The following is a 14,987-nucleotide window of genomic DNA, read 5'->3' on the forward strand; positions in this document are numbered from 1 at the left end:
CTGAGCCATCCGTCTCCGCAGCGCCATTTGAGCCATCCGTCTCCCCAGCGCCGTCTGAGCCATCCGTCTCCCCAGCGCCGTCTGAGCCGTCCGTCTGTCCCGAGCCATTAGAGCCGCCCGTCTGTCCCGAGCCGTCAGAGCCGATAGTCAGTCAGGATCTGCCAGAGCCGCCAACCAGACAGGATCTGCCAGAGCCGCCAACCAGACAGGATCTGCCAGAGCCGCCAACCAGACAGGATCTGCCAGAGCCGCCAACCAGACAGGATCTGCCAGAGCCGCCAGCCGTCAGCCAGCCATGAGCGTCCAGAGCCGTCAGCCAGCCATGAGCGTCCAGAGCTTCAGCCAGCCATGAGCGTCCAGAGCCGTCAGCCAGCCATGAGCGTCCAGAGCCGTCAGCCAGCCATGAGCGTCCAGAGCCGTCAGCCAGCCATGAGCGTCCAGAGCTGTCAGCCAGTCATGAGCTGTCCCTCAGCCCAGAGCGGCTATTTATTCAGAACTGCCCCTCAGTCCAGAGCTGTCTCTCTGTCCGGAGTTGCCCCTCTATCCTGAGCTACCTCTCTATCTTGAGTTACCTCGCTATCCTGAGCTATCCCTCTGTCCTGAGCTATCCCTCTGTCCTGAGCTATCCCTCTGTCCTGAGCTATCCCTCTGTCCCGGTGCTGCCCCTGGTGTCGATGTTACCAAAAGGATTTAGTGGGGGTAAGATGAGGGTGGTCATTCATAGGGGGAAATGTAAGCTGGGATTGACTATGGTGGGGTGGGGACCTCGCCCGGAGCCTGAGCCACCACCGTGGTCAGATGCCCACCCAGACCCTCCCCTAGACTTTGTGCTGGTGCGCCCGGAGTTCGCACCTTATGGGGGGGGGGGGGGTTATGTCACGTTCCTGACCTATTTCTGTTAGTTTGTTGTATGTGTTAGTTGGTCAGGACGTGAGTTTGGGTGGGCATTCTATGTTTTCTGTTTCTATGTTGGTTTATGGGTTGCCTGGTATGGCTCTTAATTAGAGGCAGGTGTTTGGCGTTCCTCTAATTAAGAGTCATATTTAGGTAGGTTGTTTCACAGTGTTCATTGTGGGTGGTTGTCTCCTGTGTCAGTGTTTGTCGCACCATACGGGACTGTTCGGTTTGTTTGTTCATCGCCATTTTATGTGTAGGCTATTTTCCCTATTCGTGCGTTCTTCGCGTTTATGTGAGTTCGTCGTCCAGGTCTGTCTACACCGTTTGTTGTTTTGTTAGTTTTAGTCGAGTTCGTGTTTTCGTGTTTTCTTTAATAAATTATGTGTTCACAACCCGCTGCGCCTTGGTTCCATCACTACTCCACCTCTTCGGTGGAAGAGGAGGAGGACCACCGTTACAGTCGCACTGCTTTGCTTTATCTTAGCCAGGTTGCAGTTGTAAATGAGAACTTGTTCTCAACTGGCCTACCTGGTTAAATAAAGTTGAAATAAATAAAATAAATAAAAAATTGAAATAAGGCCATGCTCATAAAAACAATTATCATCCTCCTTCAACTTAAACGGAACCGACCACCACTGCAATGTAGATATCGATGAGCAGTGTTACTCTGTGAAAGTATGGAACAACGTAGATATCGATGAGCAGTGTTACTCTGTGAAAGTATGAAACAACGTAGATATCGATGAGCAGTGTTACTCTGTGAACGTATGGAACAACGTAGATATCGATGAGCAGTGTTACTCTGTGAAAGTATGGAACAACGTAGATATCGACGAGCAGTGTTACTCTGTGAAAGTATGGAACAACGTAGATATCGACGAGCAGTGTCACTCTGTGAAAGTATGGAACAACGTAGATATCGACGAGCAGTGTCACTCTGTGAACGTATGGAACAACGTAGATATCGATGAGCAGTGTTACTCTGTGAACGTATGGAACAACGTAGATATCGATGAGCAGTGTTACTCTGTGAAAGTATGGAACAACGTAGATATCGATGAGCAGTGTCACTCTGTGAAAGTATGGAACAACGTAGATATCGATGAGCAGTGTCACTCTGTGAAAGTATGGAACAACGTAGATATCGATGAGCAGTGTCACTCTGTGAAAGTATGGAACAACGTAGATATCGATGAGCAGTGTCACTCTGTGAAAGTATGGAACAACGTAGATATCGATGAGCAGTGTCACTCTGTGAAAGTATGGAACAACGTAGATATCGATGAGCAGTGTTACTCTGTGAAAGTATGGAACAACGTAGATATCGATGAGCAGTGTTACTCTGTGAAAGTATGGAACAACGTAGATATCGATGAGCAGTGTCACTCTGTGAAAGTATGGAACAACGTAGATATCGATGAGCAGTGTTACTCTGTGAAAGTATGGAACAACGTAGATATCGATGAGCAGTGTTACTCTGTGAAAGTATGGAACAACGTAGATATCGATGAGCAGTGTTACTCTGTGAAATGAATTTTGTGTTTGTATCATACTCTCTCCTTTATACACACACACACACACACACACACACACACACACACACACACACACACACACACACACACACACACACACACCCTTACCTTTTTGTGAACGCGATCCATGAAGCCCTGGTGTGCTGCATTCAGGGTGTGGTTGACCTGCGGTCGACCTTTCAGCAGGTCGATGTAGTGGGCAGCGTGTTCGTTCCTCAGGCTGTAGTGGAGGTCAGGGATGACCCTCTTATAGCAGTGGCAGTGTTCCTCTGGAGGGGCCTTGGCTCCTAGTGACTGGAGGCCCTGCTCTACCTCCCAGTCTAGAACTGGGTGAGGAGCAAACCGACATGGCTAAACGCAATGTAGACTACTTCCTGTACACTACTGGAAAAGTGAAATAACCTGATCCACCACTAAGGTGAAAAGACAATAATGATGACAATAATAACTACCCCCCCATACACACCCGTACAAACCTGTCCTGAGGAGGTGAGATGTCCCCTCCTCCCCCAGAGCCTCTGTCCCACTCCTCTGTAGCACCCCCCACAGGTGCAAGCATGTAGCTTGCCACGCCTTCCTCGCCTGCCTTCTGCGCTGGCCATCTCTACTCAGGAAGTTAGGCTGTTGGGTGCTACCAACACATACAGGAACTAGGTCATTTCAAGATGATTGACTAAGGAGACCTAACGTCAATTCAATATAGTGAAGGGATTTAAGACACTTGTGAATGGATTGAAAAAAAGCTGAGCGGAAGGGTTGTTGTACTGTGAGAGCTCAATTTCCTTACGGTTAGTCTGGATAATTTTAACTATCCTCAAACAATCATTTTCATAACAATACAAGCAAGAGCCATGGAAACCAAACAAAGCATTTCATATGCCAGTTGGGTTTGGATTGCCAATGATTGTTGGTAACTAGTTTAGCAAGTTACACAAGCTTCAAATAAGAAACTATACTAGTGGTCCTTGTGATTATCATTTCAACAATCCCTAAAACAAACAAGTAGCATACTATGCAACCAAACTCACAAAAAAAGCAAAAAAGTGCTTTACAAAATACAAATAAAAGTTGACATCAATGTGTCATGGCCAAACTTGTGACATTCTCTCAGACTTTGAACTCAGACATAGCAATTAAGAGCAACCGTGTAATTGTATATCTTACCTCACAGGGAGTAGGCGGTACACAGGAGGATCACAGTTCTCATCTAGTCTGTACCACGTCCGGAGTAGGATCAGATCCCGGTCGAAGTCTGCCCAACACCTCGTCGCCGCAGGACTTATCCGCGTCTCATCTGCATCAGAGAGGGAATTACGGGATACGGAAATCTCATCGCTCATTAACACAGAATTCGGAGCTGGATCGCCTGAATCATGATCGTTGTTGTGTTCAGGAACAAAGCTGCCCGTGTCACTTCCTGTGGCGATATTAGACTTGGAATCACTGATGACGTCGTCCATCTTGGGGTGTTTTCTCTTGGACATCTTCTGTCTGTCTCTCTCCACCACGTTCACGATGGCCTCAAACACCTCTCTGGAGATAGTGCTGGGCAGGGTCTGGACCTCGTACTTCTGACCAAGGAATAACTATCAAATAAAACACTAATTAATAACTTCATGAATCCAGGAGTTTATCTAGTGACTGGCAGAAGGGTCGTAAACGTGTGGGAGGATATGTTGGATAAGAGATCAGTGAAAAGATAAAAAGGAGGAGAGAAATGATTTGAATAAAAACAAATTAAACTAGAGAGATATCTCACTATGAAGTTTGGCCCCAGTGTTTCCTGACACTGTGTGAGGGCCTCCACATGCAGCTCTGCCGTGTCGTGTCTATCTGACACAGGGTCTCCCACGCCCCAGCGCAGGTCCACCATCCTGAAGTCATAGCCCCTCTGTTTGCAGTAGAGGTACAGGCGAGGGAACACAGTCTCCATCAACGCACTCCTCTCTGCCACTGTGTCTGTGTGGGGGGGGGGGGGGGGGGGGGATTGTGGTTGATACATATACAGAGACAAGCACGCTCACCCTCGCATGCTTACCTTTATATCCACCACATATGTAGATCATGAATCTCCTCTTCTTGGCACGTTCCAGGTCATCTGTTATAACTGTGAGACCTAATGAATGAGGGTCTTCTCCTGTTGTCTTGACAACACCATTAGAAGATTCAGCCAATAGACATTTGACAATTTCGGGAACACTTTCAGTCCATGAGGTGACATCCTGGTTTACACAAACACGGTCCTCTTCCTCTTCCAGTGCCACCAAACTCTGCAGCTGGTTTTGAGGGGCAGCATCCTCTGTGTCATCGAGTCCTCCATCTGGTAACGCTTTGAAAGCTGCTTTGTCCTAAAAATATAATTAAAAAAGCCCAAAATAAATGAAGAATGGGATCCGTTTTTTCCCCCATTATCAGATCAGGAAGGATGAATCAGCAAAGAGTGGTTTTCCTCACCTTGAATAAAAAAAACTGCGTTTTCTGCAGATGCAGCACATTCACCCCTTTCTCCTCTGACGGGGTGCTTTGTCCATACGACTTTACATGGCGCTGCAGAAATTGATACTGAGAAGAATGTGTGGATTTACAACATGAATAATCAGATGGGACACATGAAAACATAAGCCGTCCAGAGGTGTACAGAACACTTACTCTGAGGTGAGTTGTTATCTGGGACTCTGACTCCTCACTGACTTTGGTCAAAGGAATACTCCTGTCTGCTCTCTACAATATAAATACAGACTACAGTAAGCAACACATGGATGGACTATACATTTCGACTGGCTGAGAAACGTTGCCTGTCTGTCTCCTCCCGACATCATTACTACGGGACAGCTGGAGATCGAATTTTGAATATTGAAACAATGTTGCAAATGTCAGAGAGCTAGACAACAAGGTTTATACAAATCACCGCTGTTGAAAACTAAATGTTAGTCTAAAAGAAATGTGCGATAATGTCTAGATGCTTTTATAGTGGAGATCAAGTTTATAAATTGCCTGGCTGGGCTGATGAGACAGTGGACTGCCCAGTCAGATGGAACAGAGTAAATAGGCATTTTAACATCATAGATGTATCTGGTGGTAATTTGTGGAATAGACAACGGTTGAAATGCCGTTTTAACCAATCAGCATTCAGAATTAGACCCACACATTGTTTAAACATGTGTTACTCAAACTGGATGATCAATTACCTTACCTTATTGGACCTAATATTTTTCGCTAGAATGCCATGGTCGGATCGACAGCGGGAAAAGAACATATCCTGGAGTCTTTGGAATGTGGGAATGGTCGCTCTCTTGTCGTTGCTGTCCTGATGCTGTGACGCATCACCAATGAGAAAGGAACACTGGGTGAACTGATACTAATGAGGGTTATAAATCAATGTAAATTACTTATGTAGAACAATTGAACCCTCACAATTGGGTGATAAGAGAGCAGATACCCACCTAGGCTATAGAAAATTTAAGGGTGTACTGAATATTATGAGACTACCTGGCACTTAAACTCACCCGAGGCAGTGAGGTAGACCCATTGGAAATAGGTGGAAATATTACAACTTCTTTCTCCTATGAACGAAATAGAAAATTGTAGCCTAACATTGCAGGAAGCTCTTAATTGAGAGCTATTCATTATTTATGATCAGTTATTGTAAGTCATGTCCATTTAATATAAAAGCTACAAGGTGTTAGAAAAAGTTGTACAATTAGCGCACACAGGAATAACGAAATAGTTGGACTTACTCTCCTTGTCTTCTTTCCGTTTTTATAAGTCCACATTTTTCTTGATTCTAGGATAGAATCGCCTCTCTCCATTGGCTATCGCGCATTCATTTCTTATCCCGCTCGAAGCTTCAATGGCTCACCATCCACCATCACAATTCAACGCTGACAGTATCACCTGTCCCACTGTGTTTGGAGAAGTGATAACTCCTTTGGCAACTAGTGTTGTCCAGGGCGGAATTCGAGTGATGGTTCATGTTCCACTAATAGTAGGCCAACTAGAGGCGCACTGACCCGGTACGTATAAACCGCATAATTGGATAGAGTTAACAGTGCTTTACTTACATCTCGGTTAAAGAATGCGTCCGGATATTCAAAAAAAAGTTCAATTTCGGACATGGCTTTAATGACGTAGAAAAATAAGCTTTAGGCGGGCCTCCTATTCATTACTATGTTTTCTACCTCTAGATACTATTCAGATACATCGCCATGGGAACCAAATATCCTACCCCCACAAAACTGTTGCAATGGGATAAAGTATTTGGTATTCACATTAAGCCGTTTCTCTGTGTCTTTCCCTTTATCAAAACGACAACAGCACATAAAATACACTGTACATTATGCCAGGGTGTATTTTTAGTTGAGAAACATGGACAAGCTAAAATAAATGTAAGAACAATATCGTAGTAATCATTTTTTTATTTAAAAAAACCCCGAATGTTTCTCCAGCACGTCTCTAAATTAAAGGGGCACAATATCACATATTCAGTTGTTGTGTCCTTCATAACATGTTGAGTTTATGTTCCACACCACATCATGATACACCGAGGATCCTAAAGTCATACAGCCATACTTTGACACCCCTGGTAAAGCACGTTTTACAGCTCCCGATGCCTAGCAACTGAACCGGTCTCACAGTGGACCTATTTTCAATTCCCCGGCAGTGATGCCAGTACATGTAAGTCTGGCTCATGGTAACAAGAAGTCCAGATCATTCCACTTCGACAAGCATACAGTACTAGTGAAAACAGATGACACTGCCACCCCTTCACCATTCACTCGACAGCACAAATACTAGCACACACCCCTTACAAGCCTTCGTTCGTTTCTATGCAGCTCACACTGCAATTCACCGTCATCACCACCGTTAAAACCAAAATTAGTCACACACATTGGGGGTCTCTTCCAAGCAAATGAAAACAGTTCATAAAAATAAAAAAAAAGCCACATTTTATACTCCTTCCGATATGACACTAAACCACCTGCATGTGTGACACCCTCTCAAAATGACAGCTTTGACAACTATTGATTGTGTTCAGGTGTAGAGGACCCCGTCTTCCCTTGGAGCGAAAAAGCGCCCGTCTTGAGTGTGGTGTCTTTGGGGCAGACTGGAAGGAGTCTACAGAGCAGCGGTCAGGTGGTCTGAGTGAGGTCGGGAAACTTCACTTCCTGGTAAAAGCAGTACCAGAGACCTCTCCACCTCCTCCACGGCATTCTAGTCTTCCTCTTTACCGCCTGTTCTGCTCAACTGAAAAACGACAATATAATATGAAAAGCATTTAGAAACCACAGTAAGCTCAGATGGGGCATGTTTTTTTTATATGTATATTGCGAAATATGTATCGTTTTTCCATTGTACTTACATGCTGGAGTGTCATGTTCAACAAGTTGAAGATGCAAGAAAGGAGAGACATTAAAATGATGAACAATGGCGCTATTGGCAGCAATGGTGCTATCAAAAGCACGGGTGGTCTTATGAAATAAAATGAAAAATCATACAGGACAACAAAAATAGTCGGCACAAAATCAACTGCCGTGAACTGACTGAACGGAATATACCTTGATGACGTCGACCCAGTCCCAGCCTCTGGGGAGCTCCCCCTTGTTATCTGTTGAAACAGTATCGTGTGAATAGCACTGTTGAAATATCAATAGGTCTTGACTAAAAATAGTAATTTGATGACGGAAAGTTAATACTCAAGTCATTTCAGTCCTTACCAGTTCTACATGTTATCTTCCTCTTCTGTGATTTGGTCAGCTGTTCCTTCTTCTCTTTCTTCTTGGCTGGGGCGTTGAGATCACTGTTAGATGTCAGCGTCTGGGGAAAACAGGGCACCACTGGTTAATGAGCACAATGTGTATATAAATACTAAACCGACTCGAACGGAAAGTCCCTTCCAAGTCATTCTATTTCTATGGTTGTGTGTGTGTGTGTGTGTGTGTGTAACACACTGACCACGGCAGTGACCACGGCTTGGTGGTTCTCCATCAGAGCTTCCTGGTTGTCTTTGGCCCACTCGAACAGGGTGTACATCATGGCAGTGCCCAGGTTGGCCTCCACCTGCTCCTCCAACCCAGAGATGATCAGCTGCTTGGTCTCTGAAGATCTGATAAGAGAATCATTTAGAATAAATCATTTAGCTGGTGTTTTTACCCAAAAAGCGACGTACAGTCAAGTCTTGCGTGCATACATTTTCTGCATGAGTGGCTCCAGGAGGAATCTAAACCCACTATCCTGGCATTACAAGTGCCATGCTCGACCAAAAGAGCCACAGAGGACAGGACCAACTCAATGTAATTACCTCAGGAATTAGACAACTTCATATATTAAGTTATTTTGTATCTTTACAGGCTCACTGCATTTCATTGGTGGATCATGACCCAAACTTAGGAATATAGCATGGTAGTAACATAAATTAGGCTAACCACAATAAGTATTGTACAGTGTCAATGGTTACTTACATTTTTTTGTTGAAAAAGCCACCTAGAGAAATTTCAGGTGCCGTTTCAGGATACATCTCAGGCCATGAAATATCCAGAATGAACGCTTTGGAGTCATCATGTTCTCCTATCTGGAAAAGGAAGTGGTTCGGGATGTTAGACAATGTTCATTCACGTCGACAGTGTTTCCCAAAACCTCTTGACTACCCAGCTGATTAGTAAACCAACTGAACCAGGTGAGCCTAAGAGGTTTGGGAGACAGACACTAGGATAATCACACTTTAATTTCCTTGATTCCTCACTTCGTCTCCTACGACCTCTACTCGACTCTTTTTGAAAAAGGTCAAAAGGTAAATCGAGGAGAGGCGAAAATAAAATATTTTATAAAAGGATGTTTATACATTAAAAGTATATATTTTGAAAGTAGTTCATCGTTTTTAAATCTGCGAATGCTTTTTTCACCCAACAACAGCGGGTTCAAAGGGGATGTGGCTGATTTAAAATCATCAGCAGTAGGATATTCCTGAGCATCCTCTAGCATAGGATGAATACAAAATAAAACTCCTCCTGCCGCCTATTAACAAACTGACAATATCCTAAATATGGCTTCCGTTTCCGGATCGCGTAGGAGAAGAGGATGGACAACAGACAGAAGGGGTAACCCAGACATGTCACTGGGGATATAAAAAACTGAAGCATCCATTTAGAACCATTTTCTCACGACCAAATATGGTAGTGAGAGGAAGTCCAGTCGAGAGGTAGTTGGAGAGGATGGTACTACGTAAAACTGGGCCGACATTCTGCACACTCATCGATGAAACATCTGATCTCAATACATGTTTCTGTTCCCAAAACGGTTACAAACACAGCGCACTAAGTGTTGTGGACTTGAGGCTTTGCCAAAGTTAAAATATACACTGCTCAAAAAAAATAAAGGGAACACTAAAATAACACATCCTAGATCTGAATGAATGAAATATTCTTATTAAATACTTTTTTCTTTACATAGTTGAATGTGCTGACAACAAAAATCACACAAAAATTTGATTTCCATTGATAATTTATAAACCCATGGAGGTCTGGATTTGGAGTCACACTCAAAATTAAAGTGGAAAACCACACTACAGGCTGATCCAACTTTGATGTAATGTCCTTAAAACAAGTCAAAATGAGGCTCAGTAGTGTGTGTGGCCTCCACGTGCCTGTATGACCTCCCTACAATGCCTGGGCATGCTCCTGATGAGGTGGCGGATGGTCTCCTGAGGGATCTCCTCCCAGACCTGGACTAAAGCATCCGCCAACTCCTGGACAGTCTGTGGTGCAACGTGGCGTTGGTGGATGGAGCGAGACATGATGTCCCAGATGTGCTCAATTGGATTCAGGTCTGGGGAATGGGCGGGCCAGTCCATAGCATCAATGCCTTCCTCTTGCAGGAACTGCTGACACACTCCAGCCACATGAGGTCTAGCATTGTCTTGCATTAGGAGGAACCCAGGGCCAACCGCACCAGCATATGGTCTCACAAAGGGTCTGAGGAGCTCATCTCGGTACCTAATGGCAGTCAGGCTACCTCTGGCGAGCACATGGAGGGCTGTGCGGCCCGCCAAAGAAATGCCACCCCACACCATGACTGACCCACCGCCAAACCGGTCATGCTGGAGGATGTTGCAGGCAGCAGAACGTTCTCCACGGCGTCTCCAGACTCTGTCACGTCTGTGTGAACCTGCTTTCATCTGTGAAGAGCACAGGGCGCCAGTGGCGAATTTGCCAATCTTGGTGTTCTCTGGCAAATGCCAAACGTCCTGCACGGTGTTGGGCTGTAAGCACAACCCCCACCTGTGGACGTCGGGCCCTCATACCACCCTCATGGAGTCTGTTTCTGACCGTTTGAGCAGACACATGCACATTTGTGGCCTGCTGGAGGTCATTTTGCAGGGCTCTGGCAGTGCTCCCCCTGCTCCTCCTTGCACAAAGGCAGAGGTAGCGGTCCTGCTGCTGGGTTGTTGCCCTCCTACGGTCTCCTCCACGTCTCCTGATGTACTGGCCTGTCTCCTGGTAGCGCCTCCATGCTCTGGACACTACGCTGACAGACACAGCAAACCTTCTTGCCACAGCTCGCATTGATGTGCCATCCTGGATGAGCTGCACTACCTGAGCCACTTGTGTGGGTTGTAGACTCCGTCTCATGCTACCACTAGAGTGAAAGCACCGCCAGCATTCAAAAGTGACCAAAACATCAGCCAGGAAGCATAGGAACTGAGAAGTGGTCTATGGTCACCACCGCAGAACCACTCCTTTATTGGGGGTGTCTTGCTAATTGCCTATAATTTCCACCTGTCTATTCCATTTGCACAACAGCATGTGAAATTTATTGTCAATCAGTGTTGCTTCCTAAGTGGACAGTTTGATTTCACAGAAGTGTGATTGACTTGGAGTTACATTGTGTTGTTTAAGTGTTCCCTTTATTTTTTTGAGCAGTGTATACATTTCAATTGTGTCGTTTAGAAGGAGTACAAGGTCGAATCGAGTTTGTGCACATGCCTACTTCAGAGGAGGAGTTCCCCAACGGAAATATGCTACAACGCACCAACAGGATCTCACTATCTCCTACATGGCTTTGCCCACCTCCTTGTCTGTGCTAACCACTACGCTTCATTTGCTCCCACTATAAATGACAAAGATGAACTATCTTTGGACGGATGTTTTCCCAACTGAGAATCTCACTTCTACAGCACATCCCATTCAACAAGCTACTCACCCTAAACTGAAAAGAAACTGGGCTGACTTCCTTGAAGCACTCATCCCCCTCGTATATAGAACGAAGTGCTTCTAACTCCATCTGGAACAGAAACCAAAGTGAGGGAGAGAGACGAGACAGAGCACGGAGAGAGAGAGAGAGGTTATTCATTGATGCTGGATACAAGACGGTAGGTAGCTAGATAATATACAGACCCTTTTACTGAGTTGCAGTTTATAAGTTCATTAAGCCCTAATCTATGGATTTCACATGACTGGGAACACAGATATGCATATGTTGGTCACAGATACCTTAAAAAAAAAAGGTAGGGGAGTGAATCAGAAAACCAGTCAGGATTTGGTGTGCCTCATGCAGCGCGACATCTCCTTCGCATAGAGTTGATCAGGCTGTTGATTGTGGCCCTCTTCAATGGCTGTGCGAAGTTGCTGAATATTGGCGGGAACTGGAACCCGCTGTCGTACACGTCGATCCAGAGCATCCCAAACAGGCTCAATGGGTGACATGTTTGGTGAGTGTGCAGGCCATAGAACTGGGACATTTTCATCTTCCAGGAATTGTGTACAGATCCTTGTGACATGGGGCCGTGTATTATCATGCTGAAACTTGAGGTGATGGCGGCAGATAAATGGCACGACAATGGGCCTCAGGATCTCTTCACAGAATCTCTGTGCATTAAAATTGCCATTCATGCTTGTCCATACCATAACCCCACCATGGGGCACTCCGTTCACATGAGCAAACCGCTCTCCCACACAACGCCATACACGTTGTCTGCCATCTGCCCGGTAGTTGAAACCGGGAATCATCCGTGAAGAAAACACTTCTCCAGCGTGCCAGTGGCCATCGAAGATGAGCATTTCCCCACAGAAGTCAGTTACAACGCCAATCTGCAGTCAAGTCGAGACCCTGGTGAGGACGACGAGCATGCAGATGAGCTTCCCTGAGACAGTTTCTACCGTAATTCTTTGGTGGTGCAAACCTACAGTTTCATCAACTGTCCAGGTGGCTGGTCTCAGATGATCCCGCAGGTGAAGAAGCTGGATGTGGAAGTTCTCGGCTGGCGTGGTTACACGTGGTCTGTGGTTGTGAGGCCGATTGTTTTAGAGAATTTGGCAGTAAGTCCAATGTGGGAGGCGGTTTATGGTAGATAAACTAACATTCAATTATCTGGCAACAGCATTGGTGGACATTCCTGCAATCAGCATGCCAATTGCACGCTCCCTCAAAACTTGAGACATCTGTGGCGTTGTGTGACAAAACTGCACCTTTTAGTGGCCTTTTATTGTTCCCAGCACAAGGTGCACCTGTGTAATGATCATGCTGTTTAATCAAATTGTTGATATATAACAACTGTCAGTTGGATGGATTATATTGGCAAAGGAGAAATGCTTACTAACAGGGATGTAAACAAATTTGTACACAACATTTGAGAGAAATAAGCTTTTTGTGCGTATGGAAAATATCTGGGACATTATATTTCAGATCATGAAACATGGGACCAACACTTTTCATGTTGGGTTCATATTTTTTGTTCAGTATAAATACGTTAGCTATCTAAGGAGATTCAGTGCAATGACTCACACTACTCAGAGCTATTGTTGGCTAACTGGTGGTGTGGCTAAAACTAGCCCAGTTCTTCAGTTAGCTAACTAGGCAAAACTAGCCTAGTTCTTCAGTTAGCTAACTAGGCAAACTATCCCAAGCATCCACTGACTACGGTAATGCTAGTACGTCGTTCATGAAACTCTGTTTTGTCGAAAACTGTTAACAGTTCAGCCTTCGTACATCACTGCTAGCTAGCTCTGTTAGTTAGCTAGCGCGCTGTTTAGCATCACCAGATATTACCTCTTGATCCTCGTTGGCAGTCATGATTTCTTTCTTTCAGGTGACGCTAAACAATGTAGTCAAATATGTCTAGCTAACAGTACAAAATATGAAAAGTGCAGAGTTAACGTGTCATGTCTGTGATAAAAAAATATATAGCTAGTTTATAAATTTAGCAACGTATCTAGTTGATCCAACGTCAGACGTGACCCATGATGTTCTTCGCATTGTACGCATGCGCAATGTCTCTGAACTTTGAACCCGACAACTCTTGCAGATACTGCAATGCTTTTATATGGCCACAGGAGGGTGTCTGGAACTAAGATTTCCTAAATATACTGAACAAAAATATAAACGGAACATGTAAAGTGTTGGTTTGATGAGCTCAAATATAAGATACAAAAAGCTTATTTCTCTCATAAGATACAAACCCTATAAGATACAAAAAGCTTATTTCTCTCAAATGATGTGGTCAAATTTGTTTACATCCCTGTTAGTAAGCATTTCTCCTTTGCCAAGATAATCCATCCACCTGACAGATGTAGCAAATCAAGAAGCTGATTAAACAGCATGATCATTGCACTGGTGCACCTTGTGCTGGGGACAATAAAAGCCCACTCTAAAATGTGCAGTTTTGTCTGTTTTGTCTGATTGCAGGAATGTCCACCAGAGCTGATGCCAGAGAATTTAATGTTAATGTCTCTACCATAAGCTGCCTCCAATGTCATTTTAGAAAATTTGGCAGTACGTCCAACTGGCCTCACAACCACAGACCACCTGTAATCACGCCAGTCCAGAACCTCCACATCTGGCTTATTCACTTGCGGAATCGTCTGAGACCAGCCACCTGGACAGCTGATGAAACTGAGGAGTATTTCTGTCTTTTGTGGGGAAAAACTAATTCTAATTGGTTGGCCTCCCAGGGCCACCCAGTGCCACCCTGCCCCTACTCAGTTATGTGAAATCCATAGATTAAGGCCTAATGAATTTATTTAAATTGACTGATGTCCTTACATGAGCTATAACTCAGTAAAATTGTTGTTGCGTGTTGCGTTTATATTTTATATTTTTGGTTCATTTTCTCTTTAGAAATAGGCAGACTGGCATGGAACTTGGTACTCACCAAACAAACACTAATCCGGTACCATATCAATTGTTGAATCGAAAGTACCATATTGATAATCGTGACAATACACTGAATAGACACTCTAATCTATTTTTAGGCTGTAAAAGTGGCTCACGAGCCCTTATAAATCAGCATAGCAGCTCAATGACATCAGTCCATGTGTAGTTGACATAAAGGTCAAGTGATCAGACTCATCTGTCTTGTTGAACCACACTTTGGTCCCAGTGGTAGGGTCACTCAGAGATAGTGAGCTAAGGCCTAATTCTTATTTAATTAATAGAAAAGCCTCTCTTCCCAGCTAACAACAAACTTTATAGAACGTTCCCTTAAGGGTCTAATTTTGTCGTTCTTTTTTCCTTTTTTCTCCATAATATTTTACCCCCTTTTCTCCAATTGTTTGTAGTTACTAT

At 44.5% G+C, this 14,987-nt stretch overlaps 2 protein-coding genes across 9 annotated transcripts in view; both read right to left on the reverse strand.

The window, feature by feature from the left end:
• Nucleotides 1–6,767, reverse strand: part of LOC129865944 (NACHT and WD repeat domain-containing protein 2-like) — a 35,903-nt gene extending 29,136 nt beyond the window's left edge. For 7 of the 8 annotated variants that reach the window (XR_008761438.1, XM_055939038.1, XM_055939040.1 and 4 more), the window contains exons 1-10: nt 6,170–6,767; nt 5,939–5,995; nt 5,626–5,745; nt 5,082–5,153; nt 4,887–4,994; nt 4,471–4,780; nt 4,192–4,391; nt 3,597–4,018; nt 2,909–3,063; nt 2,541–2,758 (exon numbers count right to left, since the gene is read on the reverse strand). Coding sequence is in view for 7 of the 8 variants with exons in the window: in XM_055939038.1 (XP_055795013.1) it covers nt 2,541–2,758; nt 2,909–3,063; nt 3,597–4,018; nt 4,192–4,391; nt 4,471–4,780; nt 4,887–4,994; nt 5,082–5,153; nt 5,626–5,745; nt 5,939–5,995; nt 6,170–6,241 (1,734 nt within the window). In the remaining variant the exon portion in view is untranslated. Of the gene's footprint in view, nt 1–2,540; nt 2,759–2,908; nt 3,064–3,596; nt 4,019–4,191; nt 4,392–4,470; nt 4,781–4,886; nt 4,995–5,081; nt 5,154–5,625; nt 5,746–5,938; nt 5,996–6,169 lie in introns of those variants that run through there. The other variant, XM_055939043.1, reaches the window with a different exon arrangement.
• A 67-nt stretch (nt 6,768–6,834) lies between these two features.
• Nucleotides 6,835–13,695, reverse strand: rwdd (RWD domain containing 4). The gene is made up of 6 exons (XM_055939046.1): nt 13,473–13,695; nt 11,628–11,708; nt 8,891–9,000; nt 8,385–8,535; nt 8,147–8,246; nt 6,835–8,037 (listed from the first exon to the last, which is right to left on the reverse strand). The coding sequence occupies exons 1-6, from the start codon at nt 13,494–13,496 to the stop codon at nt 7,955–7,957; spliced, it is 549 nt and encodes a 182-aa protein (XP_055795021.1). The 5' UTR covers nt 13,497–13,695; the 3' UTR covers nt 6,835–7,954.
• Between the last annotated feature and the right edge of the window lie 1,292 nt (nt 13,696–14,987).

Source organism: Salvelinus fontinalis, chromosome 11, assembly GCF_029448725.1.
Source record: "Salvelinus fontinalis isolate EN_2023a chromosome 11, ASM2944872v1, whole genome shotgun sequence".
NCBI lineage: Eukaryota > Metazoa > Chordata > Actinopteri > Salmoniformes > Salmonidae > Salvelinus > Salvelinus fontinalis.